General features: G+C 41.0%; 4 protein-coding genes across 4 annotated transcripts; 2 read left to right on the plus strand and 2 right to left on the minus strand.

The window, feature by feature from the left end:
* Positions 1-738: 738 nt before the first annotated feature.
* Positions 739-1,344, plus strand: LOC139458989 (uncharacterized). The gene has a single exon (XM_071240428.1). The coding sequence runs from the start codon at positions 739-741 to the stop codon at positions 1,342-1,344; it is 606 nt and encodes a 201-aa protein (XP_071096529.1).
* Positions 1,345-5,225: 3,881 nt separating this feature from the next.
* LOC139458479 (histone-lysine N-methyltransferase SETMAR-like) lies at positions 5,226-6,260 on the minus strand. The gene has a single exon (XM_071239917.1). The coding sequence runs from the start codon at positions 6,258-6,260 to the stop codon at positions 5,226-5,228; it is 1,035 nt and encodes a 344-aa protein (XP_071096018.1).
* Positions 6,261-9,646: 3,386 nt separating this feature from the next.
* LOC139459677 (uncharacterized) lies at positions 9,647-19,604 on the plus strand. The gene is made up of 9 exons (XM_071241296.1): positions 9,647-9,688; positions 12,625-13,248; positions 14,664-14,720; positions 15,011-15,117; positions 15,495-15,761; positions 16,726-16,839; positions 17,930-17,965; positions 18,629-18,688; positions 19,434-19,604. Exons 2-9 carry the CDS (start codon positions 12,633-12,635, stop codon positions 19,602-19,604), a joined length of 1,428 nt encoding a protein of 475 aa, XP_071097397.1. The 5' UTR covers positions 9,647-9,688; positions 12,625-12,632.
* Positions 19,605-23,277: 3,673 nt separating this feature from the next.
* On the minus strand, positions 23,278-24,120 carry LOC139459676 (uncharacterized). The gene has a single exon (XM_071241295.1). It carries the CDS (start codon positions 24,118-24,120, stop codon positions 23,278-23,280), a length of 843 nt encoding a protein of 280 aa, XP_071097396.1.
* Between the last annotated feature and the right edge of the window lie 803 nt (positions 24,121-24,923).

A 24,923-nucleotide genomic window follows, 5' to 3' on the forward strand; every position in this document is an offset into this window, starting at 1 on the left:
TGAAAGTGCGCTAGGTATTCTCCGTGAGGGCAAGACAGTGTTGCTTTAGTAGACGTGATTCACTCTCAAGGAAGACGTGACAGTGTTGGTCGTTAAGGCGTGATTCACGCTCAGTGAAGACGAGACATTATTGGTGAAAGTGCGCTAGGTATTCTCCGTGAGGGCAAGACAGTGTTGCTTTAGTAGACGTGATTCACTCTCAAGGAAGACGTGACAGTGTTGGTCGCTAAGGCGTGATTCACGCTCAATGAAGACGAGACATTATTCTGGAATGTGCTCTAGGTTTTCTACGTGAGGACCAAACAGTGTTGCTTTAGTAGACGTGATTCCCTCTCAAGGAAGTGTAGACCTTCGTTGTAAAGGAGTAATTCACTCTCAAGGAAGGGTAGATAGTGTTAAAAAGGCGCGATTCATAAGACTAGACAGTGTTTCTCGAGAATACGTGATTTACGCTGAAGGCAGACAAGACAGTTTTGGTATAACAGGCGTAAACCACTCCCCAGGACGACAAGACAGCGTTTGCCGAGGAGACGTGATTCATTCTCCAAGTCTTACCGGAGGAGGCCATTGGCGAAGACGAACGGACAAATCAATCGTAAACAGTATATATACAGTTTAACTGTTTATGGAAATAAAGTAAATCCGTCGCCAAGCTTTTATTTTTTGGTCTACCCCTTTCAAATCACCGAGAACTGATAAAAAGGACCGAGGCCAACTGAGAGTCCTCGGATTAAGGCCATGACGTCCAGAAGCGCTAGTCCCCGGATTAAGGCCATGACGTCCAGAAGCGCCAGTCCTTGGATAAAGACCATGACGTCCAGAAGCGCCAGTCCTCGGATAAAGGCCATGACGTCCAGAAGCGCCAGTCCTCGGATTAAGGCCATGACGTCCAGAAGCGCCAGTCAGTCCCAGGTGTATGTGCGACAGAGTACGGGAGCTCCCCATCGAGTGGTTGACATCAGTGTCGGAGGAGCAGGCAGCGTTTACCTACCTTGTTTCAGCTCGCCACCTCGATTCCTCCGATCCAAATCGGCCTTCAAGTTCTCCATCGATGGCGCATCTCCCAATTTGCTGACGCCTGCCGACAGAAGGAAGCCCGACCTGCTGACGTCTGTTGTGTATGAAGGGGAGGTGGCAGACATTGTCAACAGACTCCGGCGTCCGACAATCTCGACGAAACGTAAAACTGTGAAACTTTATCCCAATTTGGGGTACGTTGATATGAACTTTTATTCCTGGAAGAACATGCAGCTGTACTCGGACTACCAGAGGACTATCTTTAATGAAAACGGAGCAGTCAAACCCTCATTTAGAAGATGCGGACAAAGGAATTCTTGGATGTGACATAACATTGTTGTTCCATCTGAAAGATGATATTGTTTTATGACCCCGTTTACAATTTCCCAGTATTTCAAATTGTTGTAAGCTGCATAAATACATAACGTTTCTCAAAAGCGAGGATGGAGGTAAACCTTGTTTTTATTTAAAAAATGATGGGGGAGGAATATATAATATTTTTCCCCACAAAGAATACCACAAACAAGACTCGAATTTCAAGACAAAGTCAGTTGTCAAGCATGGGTCTGCTTCATATGATGCAGGACATTTTAAAAATACCGCATTCAACGTAATAAGCGCCCAAAATTAGAAATAGGGGGCTCTTATTAGAATATTATTTTGAGTTGAAAGATCGTAAATTTCGTGGTTTATGCTAACAGCCTGAAATGTTTACATACGACAGATATATTTTTCAAGAATTTAATTGCCCATAATTAAGGGTGATATAACACACGAGTGTGTATTATTCACGAATAAATAAGTCTTGTGTACATGGATCAATCGGAAGGGGTGCTGATTGGGATTGTTCACTAGCCAATATATTAGCAAATATCGCCGTGGGCGCCTTTTAGAGCGGGGCGCTTATTACGTCGAATACGGTAGTATTTATTGTCAGTACAAAGGGCAGGATTTAAAGTGAGGCGCCGATTCCCAAGAAACATTTCCTGTGTTTGCCTTATAAAGGCACAATTGTAGGCACACTAACGGACTTATTTTTCCTGATTGGCTCATAGTATGATGGGCGGAGCTTGTGTTGCATTACTGAGCTGCACGATGTCCCTGCTTTCGTGTTGTTGTCAACTGTATTTGTGTATTAATGATTAAATAAACAGTATCTGATGTTCTTATTGTTGACCAACATGTTTTCAATTATGATTGACTTCAATATTTATTGATGTTTTTTGATAAACATTGAAAAAAACACCCACAGATGCCTTTGCTCTACAGTCTGTCTGTGTGTGTGTGTGCGCGTGCGTGCGTGCGTGCGTGCGTGCGTGTGTGTGTGTGTGTGTGTGTGTGTGTGTGTGTGAAATGTGTAGACAGCACCACAAATAAGCAGATGACACGGATCACGAGATCAATGGCGTCACCAGTTACTACATGGTATTTACCCACAGGTCCTGCATGATGTTACTGTTGACACTGACATCGTTCGTTTATCATATAAGCTCATAGTGAGTGAGTGAGTGAGTGAGTATGGTTTTACGCCGCTTTTAGCAATATTCCCGCAATATCAAGGCGGGGCACACCAGAGAGGGGCTTCACACATTGTATCCATGTCGGGATTGGAACCCGGGTCTTCGGCGTGACGAGCAAACGCTTTAACCACTAGGCTACCCGACCGCCCCTATCAGCTCATACAGGTACACGCATTGAAGTCGTTGTCACAGGGTTAACTGGAAGCAGGACGCAGATATCGGGATGGTAGAGGAAACTAAAACTGTATTTAGTTGTTAATTTTGTGGTGGGTGTTATGCTTTTAATTGTGGTCAATACGGATAGACATCGGGGTTATAATTGGTCTTCAGCAAACCAATGCTAGCCGTAGAGGCGTAGAGACGACTAACGGGTGGTCAGGCGCTCTGACTTGGTTGATGCATGTCATCGTATCCCAATTGCGTGGATCGATGCTCATGGTGCCAATCACTGAATTGTCTTGTCCATACTCGATTATTTTACAGACCGCTGTCATATAGCTGGAATATTGCTGAGTGTGGCGTTAAACAACAAAGAAACAAACAAACAAACAAACAACTTTGCAGGCAATAAGATTGGGTCCAAACCTGACTCTATTACGTGCCGTTTCAACCATTCTAAAAATCAAAAATAAATGTTTACAAGAAAACGTATGTCTATTCTTTTGAAAAAGGTTGAATCATGTCCTAACACTGGGCAAAATGGGCCCCTGTGTCTCGTCTTTTACGGTCAAATATAACTTTCATAATACCGTTTTTATTGTTTTAAGTGTGTTTGTGTTTTGGTTGTTGCTTTTGGGTTGGTGTAGGCTATTTTGTTGGCCATCAGGTCTCTAGAACCAAGCATCTAGAACAATCAATCTCTACTGATTTTACTGTGTATCAGAATTTTGTGTGTACATTTTATAAATACTTGTCATGATTTCATGTTTAACTAGTTGTAACCTTAAGTGACCGCCTCCGTGGTCTAGTGGTAGAGCGTCCGCCCAGAGAGAGGAAGGTCCGGGGTTCGATCCCCGGCCCCGTCATACCAAAAGACGTTAAAAGATAGTACTTGTTCTTACCCTGTCTGTCGCTCGGCATTAAAGGGCTAAAGCAAGGACTGGTCGGCTCGGAGTCTGTATACTGTGTCTGAGTGGGGTATTCATGTTAAACTGCGACAAGGTATCTCAGTGGGCTAGCACTATAATTCTGTATCAGTCCGGACTAGTACAAGCAACCACACACACACGTGCATACACGTCGCTATGTAAGTGCAATAATCTTAAACGCGACCTTAAACCCTATTTCACCTCAGCTTGTAACAATAAGTAATCGTGTTTTCTTTTAAAATATATAAAACAGCATTTCTTCTTTCTCAATGAGTCCAAGGTAAAGAAATTAGACCTGGAAGAGGTGGTGAGGTGAAATGAGGTTTGACATCGGATTCAAGATTATTGCAGTTATATAGCTACGTACAAGCATGTTTGTGTGGCTGCTTGTACTTGCCCTGACTAATATAGCGCTAGCCCACTTACTCCGAGCCGACCTGTCCTTGTTTTATCCCCTTAATGACGAGCGCCAGGCAGGGTAACAACATATACATCGATGTGACGGGGCTAGGTGATCGAACAACCAACCTACTGCTATCCAGGAAGACGCTCTATCCACTAGACCACTGAGAAGGCGGCCTACAACCATGTTAGAATTTGAAGCCAATATTTGTGTCAGGCAAATGAACGTTCACATACCATCAGACATTTCACACTGGGACCTAAAGACGACGACAACAACAACAACAACAACAACCACAACAACAACAATACAATTCTTTGATTTTTTTATTATTATTAATTATATTTTAACAGTTGACCGTATTGTGTAGGGAAACATCAATAAGCTAACTACTTTTTAAAAGGCCGTTTGATTCTGATAAGATATCTCTCTCTCTTAGTTCAAGCCAGGTGAGCCCTCAGAGTGGTGAGTTCTATGATCTATCTCAGCACAGCGCGCGTAACATTCGGAACATAATTACTGACTTCAATATCTCGAAAACGAAAAATAAAACCAGGCAGATCAGAATGTTGAATACTAATTGAGCGCTTGTTTTTTTAAAGCTGTATTAGACATTGTCTTCTCAGTCGGGTCTTCAATCAATGAGTAATAATTTCTCCTACACCAAGCATAGATAAAACTGGGCTGGCGAAGGCGTCCATTTTGACAATACTGCCTAATCATGTAGGAAATAAACACAACTGATTGGTCTAAAACATGACACAATCTGTTTGATTTGGTGGTCGAGGGTCGATCCTGACACACGTGACAAGGGTTTGTCAGGTCCTGGCGGACATAGCTTATAGAGATATCAAAACTAATTTGATTTCGGTAAAAACGATATTTTTCATTTTCTTTTCAATTTTTTTAAAATTCCCAGTGTGAGACATGGCCGGTCGCTCATCACATATTCAGTGCCCTACGGGGGGAACTTGCAGGTAGAAGCTCTGCGTGAACAATCACCTAGTCAGTCAATGAGGCAGGCACTGTGTGACCAGTCATCCGATCAGTCAACGAGACAGGCACTGAACAATCGCTCAATCATCAGTCACTGACTCACGAAATGTGTTTGGTCGGTGGTGTCCGGCATGTACGAGGGGATATCAAAAAGTTTTGAGCCTCACAAAGAAAAAGTAAAAGAATTTGATTGTTACTACTTTATTTTTCAACATAGTCCCCTCCCAACTCCACACACTTGTTCCACCTAGTTTGCCAGTCACTGATGCCCGATCGGTAGAAGTCAACATTCTGGTCCCCTAACCAACCCTCCACAGCAGCAGTTAGCTCATCGTCATCTTCAAATATCCGACCCCGGAGGTGTTTTTTCAGCCTGGGAGAGAGGTGGAAGTCACTAGGGGCTAGGTCTGGAGAATAGGGTGGGTGAGGGAGGAGTTCGTAGCCACATTCTTGCACAGCTGTCATTGCAATACGGCTCGTGTGAACTGGTGCGTTGTCCTGGTGAAGCAGAATCCCACGACGGATTTTTCCACGGCGTTTCACCTTGATTGATTGGCGCCTCTGTTTAAATAACTTGGCGTAATACTTCCCATTCATTGTGGTGCCATGGGGCAGGTAGTCGATGTGAATCACTCCTTTGCTGTCCCAGAAGATGGTCATAACCTTAGTGGATCTGGTGGCTTTGGACTTCTTTGTCTTTGGAGAAGTGGCGTGTTTCCATTCCATCGACTCCTGTTTGCTCTCCGGATCATAATGATAAACCCAGGTTTCATCACTGGTTACAATCCTAAAATGAAAATCATCTGGGATGGCGTTGTACCGAGTTAGCAAGGCTCCACTGATGGTGACCCTTGATAGCTTCATGTCATCTGTAAGCATTCTCGGGACCCATCTGGCACACACTTTGGACATGTGGAGTTTGCCATGAATTATATTATGTATGGATCCATATGATAGGCCTGTTGTTTCATGGAGAGTAATACGGCGGTTTTCCATCACTAGTTTGTGTACAGTGTCAATGTTTTCAGGGCTGGTACTGGTTGATGGCCGTCCGGACCGGGCATCATCTTCTAAGCTCTCTCTGCCACGCTGAAATTCCATCACCCACCGTTTGATAGTTGCAGACGATGGGGAAGACTCTCCATAAACTGCAGTCAATCGCTCTTCCACCTGTTCGGCAGATTGACCCTCCAGGACAAGGAACTTTATCACCGCTCTGTACTCAGATTTGTCCATTTAGCCAATTCACTAGGGGTAGGTTTCTTCCACGAAGTGTTGTGACAAAATAATTGCAGCCAGCAATATGTTTCTACATAACATCAGTAGCTAAGACATTCATGTACATCAGGTGTAACGCATTGTACCATTCGACCAGGAATACTCCGTGAGGCTCAAAACATTTTGATATCCCCTCGTATGCGATGGGCAGCTGACTGTCAGGGTGTCTGCAAAACGACGATGTATTGTGCCATAATTTGGAGCTAATATTTTGGGGACATTTTATTTCCTTTCTGACTTAGAGTGAGTATGGTTTTACGCCGCTTTTAGCAACATTCAGTGGTCAACCCCTAATCAACTCTATATTGTCTATCTTCAACTTCACTTTTATTGATGCGACGTCACCATTCAACAAAGAACTTTAAAACACAGTTGTGTAAACATTTTAATATTTTTAGATAATTAAAAACTCTTTTCGAGATTATTGATTGCCAGATACTTCTTTCCTTGGTTTTGTCTTAATCCACTTCCCTGAAATACAAACAAACTTGATAAATCTCGATAAAGTTTGATCAATGTTGTAATTGCAGGTGTTTGATGGAAACACATTTTAACAATCATTGAGAGACATAACTGAATACTTGATGTGGTAACTAAATTTTCAAGAATCACGTTGAATACAAAACGTGGTACGAGCATAGAACACAATACATTTATGCAAATACATTCTTAGCATTCATTTAAAGTCACAAAACCACCAACATGTATATAGACCATGGAATTTAACAACTGTACCTACGTTATCATATTTCACAGCCCCTGGTTCATTTCTCAATGATCCAACATTCCTGTTATTATGTCCTTGAATTCTCCTGTCTCATTTTCATCCTCGCTGCAGCGAAAGCAACAATGTTCCACATTATAACAAAGTCAAAACTAGAACTATATTCAATAAGCATATAATTATAGTTTATCCAAAAAGATAACATATATTGTATAATTGCCTAAAATTTAGGAAAAACTGTAAATTTAATATCCACATGTTTGTTTTGTTGTTTAGCGCCGCATTCAGCAATATTCCAGCTATATGACGTCGGTCTGTAAATAATCGAGTCTGGACCAGACAATCCAGTGATTGACATCATGAGCATCGATCCACGCAATTGGGATCAACCAAGTCAGCAAGCCTGACCACCCGATCCCGTTAGTCGCCTCTTACGACAAGCATAGCCGCCTTTTACGACAAGCATGGGTTGCTGAGGACCTATTCTATCCAGTATAACGTCGGATCGGAAATATCTCAGCCTCCAGATATCAAGTAACAAAATTATTAAGTGAGTACCATAATTAGAAATACCAAACGTAATTTGGTTTCAATATCATACTCCGGTCTGAAAATAACGGATTGGATTCTTGGTCAGACAGTACAGTGATTGATATCATGAGCAACATCCCACAACCTCGGTCTGAGTACAATGGCACAACCTTAATTTTGTTCCCCTCAGGCAGCTGTTAGTACAAACATGGTTTATTGGGGACCTTTTCTAAACCGGAATTCAAACGGGAATAGATATTATATTAAACAGGCTTTGTAACTAATTACGACTCACATCTTCATCGCTGCGCAGTTCATAACTACAGTACGATTTCGTAGCAAACATTGTAATCAGACTCGTTCAGTTTTCGATCGCAACTTTCTCTCTCTCATTGTGAAAAAGTTTCAGAGAACCAGTGAGTGAGTATGATTTTGCGCAATATTCCAGCAATATCACGGCAAGGGACTTCAGAGAACCAAGTATGACATGAAATGTATTTGGTACTATATTTATTGAACAATATAGTTCAACATCGTTAAATATAATTCTGTATAGTACATGGCAAAATATGGAGATCGAAAACCGAACGAATATGGTGGCTATCAATTTCATTGTATTTTTCATTGGTGCACATTGGCTACACCTATCTCACCCTAATAATCAACAAACGATGACCAACTCACTGACAATGCATGCATATTGTAATAACTTTTGATAATCGACAAGCTTATCACCTCACCACCGAGGACCAACTACCGCAAACACCCCGTTATAGCGCGACGAGAGACTCGTTTTACTGTTGCTCGTTTTCATTAGAAGGAAGTCTGACATATTTATCGGAAAATGATGAATTGATTCTTTATGGGAAATATTAGAATTATACATTGTAAGCGCGATAAGACTAGGGCGATAACTAACAGCCTACAGTTCGTCGACCTGACAATATACTTCCTTTGTTTCGATTTCCTCTCTTGGCTGTATAACAGAAATCCACACAACCATTCTTACGGACTGAAATGATCGAAATTGTTTCACAAAAATCAAAGTCAGTAGATTAGTACATGTACAGTAAACTTTAAATAGCAATGATTTCAGAAATAACACGGAAGAAATGGCGATAACTGTCAGTGGTCAGTAGGCGATGCATACGTTATAAATACAGTAGGCCTATTGACCTTTTTCGAACTTTCGCCATCTTGGATCGAAAACGAGGATTGGAGAGCAAAGGCGACTATGCCTGTCGGAAGAGGCGACTAGCAGGATCGGGAAGACAGGATCACTGACTTAGTTGACGCATGTCATCTTATCTCAACTGCGTGGATCGCTGCTCATGATGTCAATCAGTGGATTGTCTAGTTCTGACTCGCTTAATTACGAACCGATGTCATATAGCTGGAATATTGCTGAGTGCCGCGTTAAACAACAAACAAAACATATAATTTACGTTTTGACGATTCTGCGTGCATTTAAAAAACACCCGTTGGTTCAGTTTGATGTTCTTTGGGGATAAGGGTGGTGGGCAATTCTATTTCAACATTCTGCATAATTATTTTTTTTCAAACAGTTTCTGTGACAATTTTCTTGATACAATCTCCGGCCAAAATATCAAATGGTTCTTATCATAGCAATGACGAGTGATGCTAATATGTGTGAGTATTCTGAAATCTGAAGACCCGTGAAGCTCCGGTGTACAACAGGTCTTCAGCAACCCATGCTTGCCGTAAAAGGCGACTATGCTTGTCTTAAAAGGCGACTAACGGGATCGGTGGTCAGGCTCGCTGACTTGGTTGATGCATGTCATCGATCCCAATTGCGTGGATCGATGTTCATGATATTAATCACTGGATTATCTGGTCCAGACTCGATTATTTACAGACCGACGTCATATATCTGGAATATTGCTGAGTGCGGCGTAAAGCACCAACCAAACCAAACCAAACCAAACCAAACCAATCTGAAATCTGAAACAACAGGCAATGCTGTATTGTATCTTGAAGTAACTCGGCCCTTACAATAGTTGAATGTGGCCCGTGACACAGTCTTACAGCCTCGGTCGTGCTGTGCCTCATCCAGCGTCCGGAAGTCCGGAAGTCATCGTTGAAACACCCCTCGATTCTTGTGTTGACGTCAGTAAGTACAAGTTACAATTTAAATGTTATCGTTCGTTTTAAAACTGTTGTTCTTTTCTGTAAACAGTTAATTTGTTTTCAGGTTTGTTGTCTGATGCCACAGGCAGCCTTATTACAGGTTTTGACGGCCGTCTGTAAATAATCAAGACTGGACCAGACAATTTAGTGATTGTAATACAACAAGCATAGGATACTGGGGGGTTAGACTGCCCCGACACTCAACGATTGTACGTCGTTTGTGTTGCATTACTTAGATTTTATGTCTTTTGTGTTGCATAATTATTACTGTCATGGATTTTATGTCGTTTGTGTTGCATTACTTAGATTGTATGTCGTTTGTGTTGCATTACTTAGATTGTATGTCGTTTGTGTTCTTTTACAATAATGGATTGTATGTCGTTGTGTTGCATTACTGTTATGGATTGTATGTCGTTTGTGTTGCATTATAATAATGGATTGTATGTCGTTTGTGTTCCTTTACAATAATGGATTGTATGTCGTTGTGTTGCATTACTTAGATTGTATGTCGTTTGTGTTGCATTACTGTCATGGATTGTTTGTTGTTTCTGTTGCATTACTTAGATTGTATGTCGTTTGTGTTGAATTACTTAGATTGTATGTCGTTTGTGTTCCTTTACAATAATGGATTGTATGTCGTTTGTGTTGCAATACTGTCATGGATTGTTTGTCGTTTGTGTTGCATTACAATAATGGATTGTATGTCGTTTGTGTTGCATTACTGTCACGGATTGTATGTCGTTTGTGTTGCATTACTGTCATGGATTGTTTGTCGTTTGTGTTGCATTACTTAGATTGTTTGTCGTTTGTGTTGCATTACTTAGATCGTAGGTCATTTATGTTGCATTACCTAGATTGTATGTCGTATGTGTTCCTTTACAATAATGGATTGTATGTCGTTTGTGTTGCATTACTGTCATGGATTGTATGTCATTTGTGTTGCATTACAATAATGGATTGTGTGTCGTTTGTTTTGCATTACTTAGATTGTGTGTCGTTTGTGTTCCTTTACAATAATGGATTGTATGTCGTTTTTGTTGCATTACTTAGATTGTATGTCGTTTGTGTTGCATTACTGTCATGGATTGTATGTGGTTTGTGTTTTGCATTACTTAGATTGCATGTCGTTTGCGTTGCATAACTGTCATGGATTGTATGTCATTTCTGTTACATTACCTAGATTGTATGCCGTTTGTGTTGCATTACTGTCATGGATTGTATGCCGTTTGTGTTGCATTACTGTCATGGATTGTATGTCGTTTGTGTTGCAATACTGTCATGGATTGTATGTCGTTTGTTTTGCATTAATTAGATTGCATGTCGTTTGCATTGCATTACTGTCATGGATTGTATGTCGTTTGTGTTGCATTACTGTCATGGATTGTATGTCGTTTGTGTTGCATTACTGTCATGGATTGTATGTCGTTTGTGTTGCATTACTTAGATTGCAGGTCGTTTGCGTTGCATTACTTAGATTGTATGTCGTTTGTGTTGCATTACAATAATGGATTGTATGTGGTTTGTGTTGCAATGCTGTTATGGATTGTATGTCGTGTGTGTTGCATTACTTTCATGGATTGTATGTCGTATGTGTTACATTACCTAGATTGTATGCCGTTTGTGTTGCATTGCTGTCATGGATTGTATGTCGTTTGTGTTGCATTACTTAGATTGTTTGTCGTTTGTGTTGCATTACTGTCATGGATTGTATGTCATTTGTGTTGCATTACTGTCATGGATTGTATGTCGTTTGTGTTGCATTACTTTCATGGTTTGTATGTCGTTTGTGTTGCATTACTGTTATGGATTGTTTGTCGTTTGTGTTGCATTACTTAGATTGTATGTCGTTTGTGTTGCATTACTGTCATGGATTGTATGTCGTTTGTGTTGCATTACTGTCATGGATTGTATGTCGTTTGTGTTGCATTACTGTTATGGATTGTATGTCGTTTGTGTTGCATTACTGTCATGGATCGTATGTCGTTTGTTTTGCAATACTGTAATGGATTTTGTGTCGTTTGTGTTGCATTACTGTCATGGATTGTATGTCGTTTGTGTTGCATTACTATCATGGATTGTATGTCGTGTGTGTTGCATTACTGTCATGGATTGTATGTCGTGTGTGTTGCATTACTGTCATGGATTGTATGTCGTTTGTGTTGCATTACTGTCATGGATTGTATGTCGTTTGTGTTGCATTACTGTCATGGATCGTATGTCGTGTGTGTTGCAATACTGTAATGGATTGTGTGTCGTTTGTGTTGCATTACTGTCATGGATTGTATGTCGTTTTTGATGCATTACTGTCATGGATTGTATGTCGTTTGTTTTGCAATACTGTCATGGATTGTATGTTGTTTGTATTGCATTACTGTCATGGATTGTATGTTGTTTGTATTGCAATACTGTTATGGATTGTATGTCGTTTGTGTTGCATTACCTAGATTGTATGCCGTTTGTGTTGCATTACTGTCATGAATTGTGTGTCGTTTATGTTCCATTACTGTAATGGATTGTATGTCGTTTGTGTTGCATTACTGTTATGGATATACATACAAACGCATGCACGCATGCACGCAGGCACACATTTACATATACCCGCTTTGAAGTAGTTGTCAAAGGGCTAGCAGGAAGCAGATATCGGCCAGAAGGCACGACCCAATTTCCCGATTACACGGGCTTACATTCTCCTTCAAGACCGAGGGGTGGGGGGTGTTTGTAACATTTCGATTGTTAATGATACTCCTCGAATCATACAATAGTCAAAGAGACATAAACATACAAATTCCATTGACACACTGAATATAACCATTACAGAGTTCTGTAATAAAGATACAGCTGGCGATCTGTAATTTCAACAAATTTCTCTAAATATTAAATGGTCACCCTCTGATCTGGTTTATAAATATCACATTCCAGCATCAAAGATGTTGCAGCCGCCTTTGGGGGATGAACTGTCCCAGGATTCCGAAACAGAATCCGTTTCAACGCTCCAAAGAGCCGTGCACGGGGATCCTGAGCCAGTTTCAAGCAATGAAACATCGGGCGATTCAGACGCATCGATACACTCTGCTGCGATGAAGATAGAACCTCTTCCACTACAATGCGAGAGCCGTATGGATGTCGCTCCTCCCCTCCCAGAAGGAAAGAAATACCACGCCTTCTTTTCTTATGAGTCTACTGATCGACAATGGGTGGAACAGATTACCCGCAAACTGGAGTCTCCAAATCTTGGCTTCAAATGCAGCGTCCACGAGAGAGACTTTCATGGAGGCAAGCGTATCATTGAAAATATCACTGAACACATCCAGCTGTCGGAGAAGACGGTGTTGGTGCTGTCTCCAGACTTCATCCAGAGCCACTGGTGCATGTTTGAGACACAGATGGGGATGATCCTGAGCATGGAGGAGAGCCAGCTGCTGGTGGTGCCAGTCATGGTGAAGCAGTGCCGTGTACCTGACACCATCAAGACCCTCACCTACATCGACGCAACTTCCGGCGATGACTGGTGGCCGCGGTTCATTGATGCCATTGTTTCTAGAGGTATTCTAAATCTATGGCGACTTGTGTGTGACTGCTTGTGCTAGCCCGGACTAATGCCGATTTAATAGTGCTAGCCACCTGTGATACCATGCAGCAGTTTAAGATGAATATGCCAGATAGACACAGTATACTGACTCCTAGCCGACAAGTCCTTGTTTAAGCCCCAACGCCAGGCAGGGTAACAACAAGTACCATTTTAACGCGGCTGGGTTTCGAACCCGGGCCATCCGCTCTCCGGGCGGACGCTCTTCCACTAGGCCATCGAGCCGGTTTGCATAATGTTTAGAATAGGTACTAACACCTTTTTTTTTAAGTTGGCTTACGGATTGAATTCCTATAAAATCTTTAGTCGGTCGAAAACAAATCAAAATCAAAGTAAACCCTTCAATTTTTGTCATTATTTGGCTAAACCATAGGGTCTGTGCGATGAGAAGAAAATGAAATTTCGAATCTCTAATTTTCAGTTCGCATGTTAATGATTTCGTAGGACCGCCTCCGTGGTCTAGTGGTAGAGCGTCCGCCCGGAGAGCGGTAGGTCCGGGGTTTGATCCCCGACCGCGTGGTAGTGGTAGAGTGTCCGCTCGTTCGATCCCCGGCCGCGTCATACCAAAAGGCGTTAAAAGATGGTACTTGTTGTTACCCTATCTGGCGCTCGGCATTAAGGGGCTAAAACAAGGACTGGTCGGCTCGGAGTCAGTATACTGTGTCTGAGTGGGGTATTCGTGTTAAACTGCGGCATGGTATCTCAGTGAGCTAGCACTATAAATCGGCATCAGTACAAGCAGCCACACAAACACACACGTACATGCACGTCGCTATATAAGTGCACTAATCTTGGACGCGACGTTAAACCCCATTTCACCTCACCTCATTCCACAAGACATGATTTCATGAGCTTGTACCCGTGATGATGTGAGCAGTACTCGTCGTGGCTTCATCTTTTGCTTTGAGCCTACATTTCAGGTCCGTGTACCACAATGAGCGTGTAGGTTGGGTAAACATTTAGAATTCGTGTTTGGAAGTAAGCCCAGTGGGCTTGGTGATAATAAGAGAGCTGGAGCTTTAAACTGAAATTATATTTTTTCTCATTCTTGAATTGTGTCTGGATCAATAAACCAATTTCTAAAATATAAATCGCCTGGATTCCTATATAGCATTATGTTTTACTGGAACTAGAGGAACAATTGCTATACATATGTTAAACCTATTTTGGCATGTAGGTATTAACCTAGTGCTGGCTTGTCACAGACATTGTGAGCGTGAATTGCCTTATAAGGCTTGTGTGAAACAGGCCAAAGTGTAATAGAAACACATATAAAATACACTTCGGAAATACATTCCGTTTTGATAGAAATACACCGTTATGAAAAAGGGTATTATTGATCATGAGATATTGTATTTGATTATTTTTCTAGACGACCTCCTCAGCAACTACAGTGGCACAAGAGACGTGACAGTCCGGCCTCGATTTGGTGAGACGACATCCGTTGTGTCGCTGCTATAATATCACTCATCACCAGTCATTAGGAAATCATATACAGTCAATAGGGACCGAAACCACTTTTATGAAATACATTTGCTCATGGTTTTACAAAAGAAACCCAAAGGTGTTCACCGCACAGAACGATGTCTTGAAATAATGGGTTGCAATCTAATTAGAAGACACCAACCTGTCAACAAAGGGCGCTGGCGCAAATAGCTGAACGTGAGACCAGATACACCCTAGCTCACGAAAACCCATTTACATTATGTGCCTTTTCAGGTAATATGGAAAAACTGACTGAAATACAGTCCAGCTATAAGTGTCCATCGGGAGAAGCTATAAGAATACCTTATGTTCCCGAGGTGTTGCTAAGACCAGGCATACAGGTATTTATATATAAGGAAGAAGAGTATATATATCACTTGACCCTAAAATTGAAATGGGGTGCACGACAACCCATATGATTTTAAGTCTAATTCTTAAACATCTCCAGGAACCCGTGGGAATTCCGAGTTGTAATTGGTCCCCTGCAACCTATGCTGGTCCTAAAAGGCGACAAAATGGCTCGGGCAGTTAGGCTGGTTGACTTGTGTGTCATCGTACCCCGACGGCGTCAATCGTTTCTTATAATATCAATTATGTCTGCGGCGTTAAGGATCACCGCCACCAACAACTTTCTCTAGACGTAACCTCATTTTTATGTCTTCAATTTGTTTCCATCTATGGACATATGTATCTGTCACATTGTCACATTTTTTATCAGATACCCCCGGAAGAGTTTGACAAGTCAGTGGACATCATCCGCTCTGCAACCTGCTTCTGCAAACATCTCTATGACAACATATCTTGCTGTGTACCAATTCTTGTAGTGCTGCTCTGTGTAGGCTTCGTTGCCATGCCAACTCTTACAGCCATAATTGCAACTGCACCTTATTCTGATTTTAATAATCATCTACGTGTTATCTTTATTATCACTATGACGCTTCCCTGGTTGGTGTTTGTTTTGGTCTTTTTCCTTCAGCGATCGATGGTGAGTAGAATTTACGTTTAATACATTCTATTGCGTAAAAAACAAATGAATTTGGCACACATGACACATTTACACTTTCACGTGAATATGTGTGGAGATGGTCATGAATATGCATGAGGGCGTCTATTTTTAGCTACGGACTCCTGTGCTTGATCCCATTGGTGTAGAAGGCGTCCTCCTGATGGCGTCTCCACAGCAGAAATGACGTCACCATAATTTGCTTAATGCTTGCTAGAGTAGTTCGTATTAAGTTTGGGAAGAGGTGAAAATCTGACGCTGCCAAATCTGGTGGACGTGTAACAGCTAAAACCCGCCAGGAAAACATGACTCGCTGTTAGGTGTGAGCCGTTTTTTCGGACTGTTTCGCATACGCCGTACGGCCCCAAATCACATTTATAGGCCCTGTTATGGTCCTTGCTCAATACTATAAATAAAATACAATACAAGACAATACAATGCAATGCATTACAATGGAATTGAATTCAATACAATGCAATGCAATAAAATACAATATAATGCTATAGATTACGATACAAAAAATACCATGCAATGAAATAATTAATGCAATAAATATCATACAATGCTTTAAATTACAATATAATACAATGCAAAATAATTCAATACAATACAATTCAATAAACTGGAATATAATGCAATTTAATGCAATAAATTACAATACAATAAATACCTTGAAAAAACATACAATACAATACCAAACAATAATTACAATACAATATATTGTAATATAATACAATAAATACAACACAACATTTGATGCAATAAATTCAAATACGATACAATACAATGTAATACAATGCAATACATGTATCTGGGGATTTCTGGAAATTTCACTATGACATATTTTTGCTGTCATTAGATGGTTCCCTTTAAGATACGTTTGTCGACATGCTTATAACGACATAGAGATAAAGATGTTCGTTTGTTTGTTTTAAACTGACCACAGAGGAAAAGAAGACTTCGAAAAGCTGTGACTCAAGCCAACAAAATATTTCTGAAATACAACATCGTCGTGGTATTCAGTATGAAGATGTCTGGATGTGTGACATCCAGGACGTTTGTGAGTAAACCATGCATGTCAAAGAGAGAGAGAAAGAGAGAGAGAGAGAGAGAGAGAGCGAAAGCGAAAGAGAGAGATAGAGGCGAGAGAGAGAGTGAGAGTTTGTGAGAGAGCGAAAGCGAGAGAGAGAGCAAGAGAGAGAGATGGAGAAAGCGAAAGAGAGATATAGAGACGAGAGAGAGAGAGATTGAGAGAGAGCGAAAGTGAGAGAGAGGAAAGCGAGAGAGAGAGCAAGAGAGAGAAAGCGAAAGTAAGAGAGAGAGATAGAGATTAAGAGAGAGCGAAAGCAAGAGAGAGAGCAAGAGAGAGGGAGAGATGGAGAGAGAAAGTGAAAGAGATAGAGACGAGAGAGATTGAGAGAGAGAGCAAGAGAGAGAGATGGAGAGCGAGAAAGCGAGAGAGAGAGAGCAAGAGAGAGAGAGACACGGAGAGCGAAAGCGAAAGAGAGAGAGAGAGCGAAAGAGAGAGATAGAGACGAGAGTGAGAGATTGAGAGAGCGAAAGCAAGTGAGAGAGCAAGAGAGAGAGAGAGATGGAGAGAGAGAAAGCGAGAGAGAAAGAGAAGAGAGAGAGAGAGATTGAGGGAGAGCGAAAGCGAGAGAGAGCAAGAGAGAGAGAGAGATGGAGAGAGAGAAAGCTAAAGCGAGAGAGAGAGAGCGAAAGCGAGAGAGACAGAGCAAGAGAGATGGAGAGACAGAAAGAGAGAGGGATTGAGAGAGAGCGAAAGCGAGAGAGAGAGAGATGGAGAGAAAGCGAAAGCGAGAGAGATAGAGAGACGAGAGTGAGAGTGAGAGAGACAGCGAAAGCGAGAGAGAGCGAAAGCAAAAGAGAGAGAGTGAGAGATTGAGAGCGAAAGCGAAAGAGAGAGAGTGAGAGATTGAGAGAGCGAAAGCGAGAGAGAGAGCAAGAGAGACGGAGAGAGAGAAAGCGAAAGTGAGAGAAACAGAGAGACGAGAGAGAGAGAGAGGGGTGTAGTGTAGTGTACACAGATTTGGGTATTTCAGATTGCCTTTCAGAATTTTTCTACTGAACTACACTTAGCATCCATTGTGATTTATCCTTGTCTGACGATCAATGATGTGCTTTTACAGCTCGAGTTCTGGTTCTACAACCCCACGGAATGCAAAGTAGGTACAAACCGCCGTTCACTTAAAGGAAGCCACCGAGCGATACACAAAGGCTGGATAACCCAAAATAACACGTGATCTGACATGTAACAATGTAATTCCCTTTGTACACCAGAGAACAACGTCCACTCATATGTAGAAAACACATGTGATGCACAAATAGCACAACAAAGCCAGTCTCGTTTGGAAATAAGCAGCGCTTTGAATGTGCGCTCAATGACTACCTATCTATGGTATTGCTTTTAGTCCTATTTTACAGTTGTAGCTTATCACGAGAGGAATATGGCTTGATGTACCCTTTGTGTGTCCGTGAACCCAGAGTCGACACGGCAACAGAGGTTACATCAAGCCTTCAATGTTATCTCACCGTCATGTTTATCATTGACTACATTTTAGAAACCCAGTGGTGCGATGCGTTTGTTTATTGTCATATCGCCAAAGGAAACCCTGGAGGCAATTTGTTTATGATAAGGCTCTGTGCATCACGTAAATGTAAAGTACATGTTAATATACATTATGCGAGGCTATTTCACTGTAAAGAGCTTGAATCCTCGAAGACGTGTTGACTCAGTTGATAATACGCAATCTCAACTTGAAAACTATCTCATATACTCAAATATACCTTATTAAGTAAATTTTAACGTAGAAAGGGTGTGTTTTCAGAATGTCTTGGCAGAGTTTCTCGAAGGCAAACACGACGGAATTAATGCAGACGCCTCACAGGTCAGTTCTTCACCTGATATGCTTTCAGTGATCAAGGCCCTGTAATGATCACTGCTCCAATGTTTGCTTTGATTCGCGAGGTGCTAAAGACGTCTCTTGATCAGGTGCTACTCGACCTGTTTGTTTGTTCTTTAAAGACACAATGTAAGTTAATTTATAACATGAAGCCGAGTATCATAGACTATAAGTCGAGTTGAGCAAAATAAAACAGAACTGAATCAGTTCACAATTTACGACTTGTCGCTTACGGAAAAGGAGACTGGGAGTAGTGCTGAAATCGGCCTTTGCACTGTGTCATTGTTTCGTGACGTCAGTGCAATCACTGTATGAACTGATCAGTGGATTGTTGCACGAGCAAAAAAACGTAGATTGTCCAACATGCTTGTACATGCATGTACATAATTAAATGAAGGGTTTAGAAAAAAACATATTTTGGAAAACGTTCAATACTCTAAATACAGACCATAGGACATCCTGAGTGTGTCTCAAAAGTGAAGATTGAGAAACCATTTCGCCCACCAAGCATAACAACACACATAAATGGGCACACACTGAACTCTGTAATACAATGTCAGTTGTCATGCATGGAAAAACAGCGTCTGCTTCATTTGACGCGGGAAATTTGCAAAATGTTTTTGTTGTTGGCAACAATAATAACTGATGCTCTAGATTTAAACTGATACGAGAGTCCCCGAGGAACATTTTCTTTGTTCAACCTAATGAATTCCGTGTTTTCTGTACACAGGCGTATGCATCGCAGCTGATTCACCACCATTGCGTGGGCTACACCACCGCCTACCAGGATGGCAAGTTGAAGGTGCATGGACCCAGACACGTTCGTAATGCTGCCTGTCTCTGCCAGTACATTGACGAGAAGTACTCTGAGGTTGGGATACCCCCACTGGAGGTTGTTTGATTGTCTGTACATTGCGGAGAAGTACTCTGAGGGAGGGATACCCCCACTGGATGTTGTTTGATTTCTTTACATTGAGGAGAACTCTGAGTGGGAGATGCCCCCACTGGATGTTGATTAATTGTCTGTACTCTGGGGGTGGGATATCCCCACTGGAAGTTGTTTGATCATCTGTACATTGAGTAGAAGTATTCTGAGGGAGGGATACCCCCACTGGATGTTGTTTGATTGTCTGTACATAGAGGAGAAGTGCTCCGAGTGTAGGATACCCCAAGTGGATGTTGTTTGATTGTCTGTACATTGAGGAGGAGGACATTGAGGGTGGGATATCCTCACTGGATGTTATTTGTATTGTGTACGGTTTACCATTCCAGAGTGATGTGTCTGTCTCACATGTTCACGTAGAAAGATTGTTTGCATAATTTCGCCGTAGGTTCAAAATGGAATTCCCGGTCGTCAACATATTCACCACCAACCGAATATCTAAGAACGCACACTGGAGCTTATATTGTTTCAAGATTAATAACTATCATGCTGAAGTGTAATGTTATCTGAAATAACTTTGAAATACTCTCAATACCCAGCGTGATACTGAGTTATCACGTTACAGCACTAAAACTGTCTGATACCATCCCTGTTATGGTAAGTGGTACATTTGTAAGTCTCAAGTACCAGCTGTACCATTATTTTGAATTTATTTTTGTCTATGTCGGACCTATAAATAGTTGGATTCAATGCGTTCCTTCAATCTTTTATGTTTGTCTGTACCATGACAGACCTGTATATAGTTGGCTTCAATGCTTTCCTTCAAACTTTTATGTTTGTATTTGCCATAACAGACCTGTAGACAGTTGGCTTCAGTGCATTCCTTCAATCTTTTATGTTTGTGTGTATCATGACAGACCTGTAGATAGTTGGCTTCAATGCTTTCCTTCAATCTTTTATGTTTGTATATGCCATGACAGAACTGTACATTGTTGGCTTCAGTACGTTCCTTCATTCTTTTATGTTTGTGTGTACCATGACAGACCTGCATGTACATAGTTTGGCTTCAATGCGTTCCTTCAATCTTTTATGTTTGTGTGTACCATGACAGACCTGCATGTAGACAGTTTGGCTTCAATGCGTTCCTTCAATCTTTTATGTTTGTGTGTGCCATGACAGACCTGTAGATAGTTGGCTTCAGTGCGTTCCTTCAATATTTTATGTTTGTGTGTATCATGACAGACCTGTAGATAGTTGGCTTCAATGCGTTCCTTCAATCTTTTATGTTTGTGTATGCCATGACAGAACTGTAGATAGTTAGCTTCAGTGCGTTCCTTCAATCTTTTATGTTTGTATATGCCATGACAGACTCGAAGATAGTTGGCTTCAGTGCTTTCCTTCAATCTTTTATGTTTGTGTATGCCATGACAGACCTGTAGATAGTTGGCTTCAGTGCCTTCCTTCAATCTTTTGTGTTTGTGTGTATCATGACAGACTTGTAGATAGTTGGCTTCAGTGCTTTCCTTCAATCTTTTATGTTTGTGTATATCATGACAGACTTGTAGATAGTTGGCTTCAGTGAGTTCCTTCAATCTTTTATGTTTGTGTGTACCATGACAGACCTGTAGACAGATAGCTTCAATGTGTTCCTTCAATTTTTTATGTTTGTATATGCCATGACAGACCTGTAGATAGTTGGCTTCAATGCGTTCCTTCAATCTTTTATGTTTGTGTGTGCCATGACAGACTTGAAGATAGTTGGCTTCAGTGCTTTCCTTCAATCTTTTATGTTTGTGTGTATCATGACAGACCTGTAGATAGTTGGCTTCAATGCTTTCCTTCAATCTTTTATGTTTGTGTGTACCATGACAGACCTGTAGATAGTTGGCTTCAGTGCGTTCCTTCAATCTTTTATGTTTGTGTGTACCATGACAGACCTGTTACTGTTACAGTAGATAGTTGGCTTCAGTGAATTCCTTCAATCATTTGTGTTTGTGTGTATCATGACAGACCTGTAGATAGTTGGCTTCAGTGCGTTCCTTCAATCTTTTATGTTTGTGTGTGCCATGACAGACTTGAAGATAGTTGGTGTAACGGGTTGGGGGTGGGGAAAACGTGGTTGTCAGGATGTTTTCAGTCCCATCCCAACCGTCAGTTTCCAAAGAGATATTGTTAAAACGGATGTAAAAGAAAACTATAACAAATAATAAAAGTCAATTGAAATCTTTACTTGTTGTTGTTGTTATTAATAATGATAGTTACAATTTCAATTTGTACATAAACTAACTGCAAGGCGTACTCTAGTTTTAACGCTTGTCAGTTTTGACAGTTAGATCCTAGATAATTAATTTCTACAAATTCTATTTAATCGACTCGAAAAAGAATAATTACTATGCGCAAAGGCAGAGCCAATAATGCTGCACGGTAATTGTTATTAAAAAAACTGTAAACTAGTCTATGGAATCATTATAAAATTTATAAAAACTCGCTGGCCAAAAACTACAACTTACGTTGAGTCTGTTATTTCTGCAACTGATTTGGAACGAGATTATATTCGTTGTGACGTCACTTCCGGAAATACATGTAGCAGAAGACGCCAAAAGTTAGAGGGAGAAGAATGCGATTAAACACCAAATATACGACGTGATATTAGCTAGGATGGATGTAATCTACTCAATAACATGTCCAGGAAGGTGTTTACGTAAGTATTTTGGAATAAATATATTTACTTTAGTGTATTTAGAGCATGAAACAATTTCGGAATGAACTACCCAACTTTTGATGACGTAAGCACCAGTAGATCGCGGGACTATTTGAGCCGATCACTGGAGCTAACTATAACTGTTAAATATTACTATGAAACATTTAATTGATCTTATACGTACAATATACATAGTTTTTACACACAAGACGTGTATGTAATAATAAATAATCATATATTTAATAACTATTAAAACTTCAAACGATCGCGGGAACGTGGACGAAAACCGAAGGTCTTGATCGTTTTCGACCGAGCCTGACTATTACAATAGCCCCTTTTTTAAAAGAAGACTCGTCCCGAGTTAACATTTTTACATAAACATGGTATTATACATTGCATTTCAAGTAGCGAAAATTCTCATCCTGTTAATATTTATATCACTATAAATATTCATGTTTTTTCCTTGCAGTTAGCCCTTACAACGGCAGTTAAAGAAAGTGGTTTGTTGTGCAAGAATAACAATAATTCAACTTATTACATGTTATGTTACATCATTTACATTCAATTATAACTTCTTACCTTGTTGATTATCAATGGACACTGTTATAATACTTACATGTATCCCAAGAAATGGAAATCCAAGAATTAATATCCTTAGATATGAAAACACATTCTTATTATTATAATAAGGTAATTCTTCACCAGGAAATATGTCAGTGAAGCACAATTATCAGTCTGTGAAACACACAATCTTTGGTTCTTGAAAACACAGTTCAGTTTCTTCACACACAGTTCTTGAATAGAATGTTCTGTCCTTTTCCAGGATATGGGTCTGGCTGTTTTCCACATGAATCAATGAACACAAGAATACATCTCAAAGAAATCAAGAGAGAAAAGATAAGATGATCAATGAAAGAAAAAAAATAAGAGCCTTCATAAAAAGAAATTGCAAGAAAAATTAGAAGGAAATTTCCTCTCAAAGACAGATTATTATGCCGGCTGACTGCCACTGCCATGTGCCATACCTCGGATGAAGGCGTCAGCAGCGCGACGCTGGTCAAGCTGCTGCTGAAATCGCCTACCCTCGGCAGACTGTAGCACGGCCATTGCCTCCCAGCCCTTGGCGATAAATTCATCAAGCTGGGGCCTGTTTGTGGGAATATCCAGGCAGGTAGGCCAGTGTGCCCCATGGCGAGCGGCAAGAGCCTGCTGCATCACAATATTGCGCTCTCTTAGAGCTGCAATTTCCATCTGCAAATCGGACACAGATGGCATATTTGGGAGTGAACATTTGAGAGGAACTGAATCAATTTCTTTCTTAGGTTCTGTGACAGTCTGTGACGTTTGGACAGACAGGGCAGAGCAAGAGGAAGATGCTTTTGCTGATTTCCCCTTCTTACCCGCCCTCTTGCCCCGGGGACGCCATGTCTGCCAGGACAAACAGTAAACCCCAGGGTCAACGAAATTTTCATTTCTTTCCACTTCAACAGTCACATCTGCGCAAAGCTTATCAACCTGAGAGGTAATAACATTTGAATTTAAATGCTTGTGCGCAATATGGTATTTTAAACTTTTTAGTGAAGCGCGACAGTCATGACACTTCTTTACAGGGCAAGCAAATGATTTATGCACCCTGTGATGCGTTCGCGCCCAATGTTCTTCAAAGTCACGTCGCGATGCAAATGTCTTAGTGTCAAGACAGGCAGGGCAGTCCATATTTGGTATGAATTTAATAAATTTCATTCCTGGCGCCCCCTCCATCACCTCTGGATGTACCGATCCCCATTGCTTGATCTCCTCTTCATCAACATCCAGGGTGAGAATGTCAGCCATCCTTCTGACTGCAAATAAGGAGTAAGTAACGCCTGCATGAGATATGTTGTAACTTCAACAGTGCTTATCACTTCTCTTTATTCTAGATTCATCCTAGGAATCATGATCCATCATCAGCTTCGTTAGTGAGAACTAGAGTGAATCCCATACCAATCAACCATATCCAGTAAATAGTTTAGAAAGCTTACATCAAGCCCAAATTTTAAATCTCTACCACTTAAAAGATGTGTTGTTTAACATTCAACTTTCGTGCCAGTACATTCCCTAGATCACATTTTGATCTGTTGCATCCACAATGCAACCGCAATATTCATATCTTCATGAAACTAAAGTATAAAGGGGTCTGACAATATGTAGGAAAACAAGTGAAATATAATTGTTTTTAAATTCATTTGGAATAACAGTACACTAACAGTATGTGAGAATTACTGAGAAGTCCACCATGTTGGAGGATCATCTCCCTCATAGGGCAGAAGTCTGTCAACATGGACAACCCGAGGTGAGTTATTTGAACCATCCTGTATACGGTAAGTCACATCATCAATCTGTTTGATGACCACCCATCCCTTCTTCCAGCGAGTAATGAACTTCCTGCTGGACGGGAGGTTCTTCCCAGGATTATATAACCACACCGGTTGTCCAACCTTGAGTCGAAACTCTTTAGTTCCCACATCGTACCTTTTCTTCCGGATTTCGGAAGAATGTTTAAGGCTACGGCGGGCAGACTCAAAGGCATATTCAAACCTCTCCCTGAGTTTCTCAACATACTCGTCATGTTTCTGAGCATTCTCATTTGGGTTTCC

Source organism: Haliotis cracherodii, unplaced genomic scaffold (genome assembly GCF_022045235.1).
Source record: "Haliotis cracherodii isolate W230 unplaced genomic scaffold, xgHalCrac1.p SCAF_13, whole genome shotgun sequence".
NCBI lineage: Eukaryota > Metazoa > Mollusca > Gastropoda > Lepetellida > Haliotidae > Haliotis > Haliotis cracherodii.

Bases quoted from the DNA above. Each gene is read 5' to 3' on its own strand.
- LOC139458989 (XM_071240428.1), top strand. From the start codon at position 739: ATGACGTCCAGAAGCGCTAGTCCCCGGATTAAGGCCATGACGTCCAGA.
- LOC139458479 (XM_071239917.1), bottom strand. From the start codon at position 6,260: ATGGACAAATCTGAGTACAGAGCGGTGATAAAGTTCCTTGTCCTGGAG.
- LOC139459677 (XM_071241296.1), top strand. From the start codon at position 12,633: ATGTTGCAGCCGCCTTTGGGGGATGAACTGTCCCAGGATTCCGAAACA. The intron at 14,721-15,010 runs GTGAGACGACAT...GTGCCTTTTCAG, and splicing joins GACAGTCCGGCCTCGATTTG to GTAATATGGAAAAACTGACT. The intron at 15,118-15,494 runs GTATTTATATAT...ATTTTTTATCAG, and splicing joins TGCTAAGACCAGGCATACAG to ATACCCCCGGAAGAGTTTGA.
- LOC139459676 (XM_071241295.1), bottom strand. From the start codon at position 24,120: ATGGCTGACATTCTCACCCTGGATGTTGATGAAGAGGAGATCAAGCAA.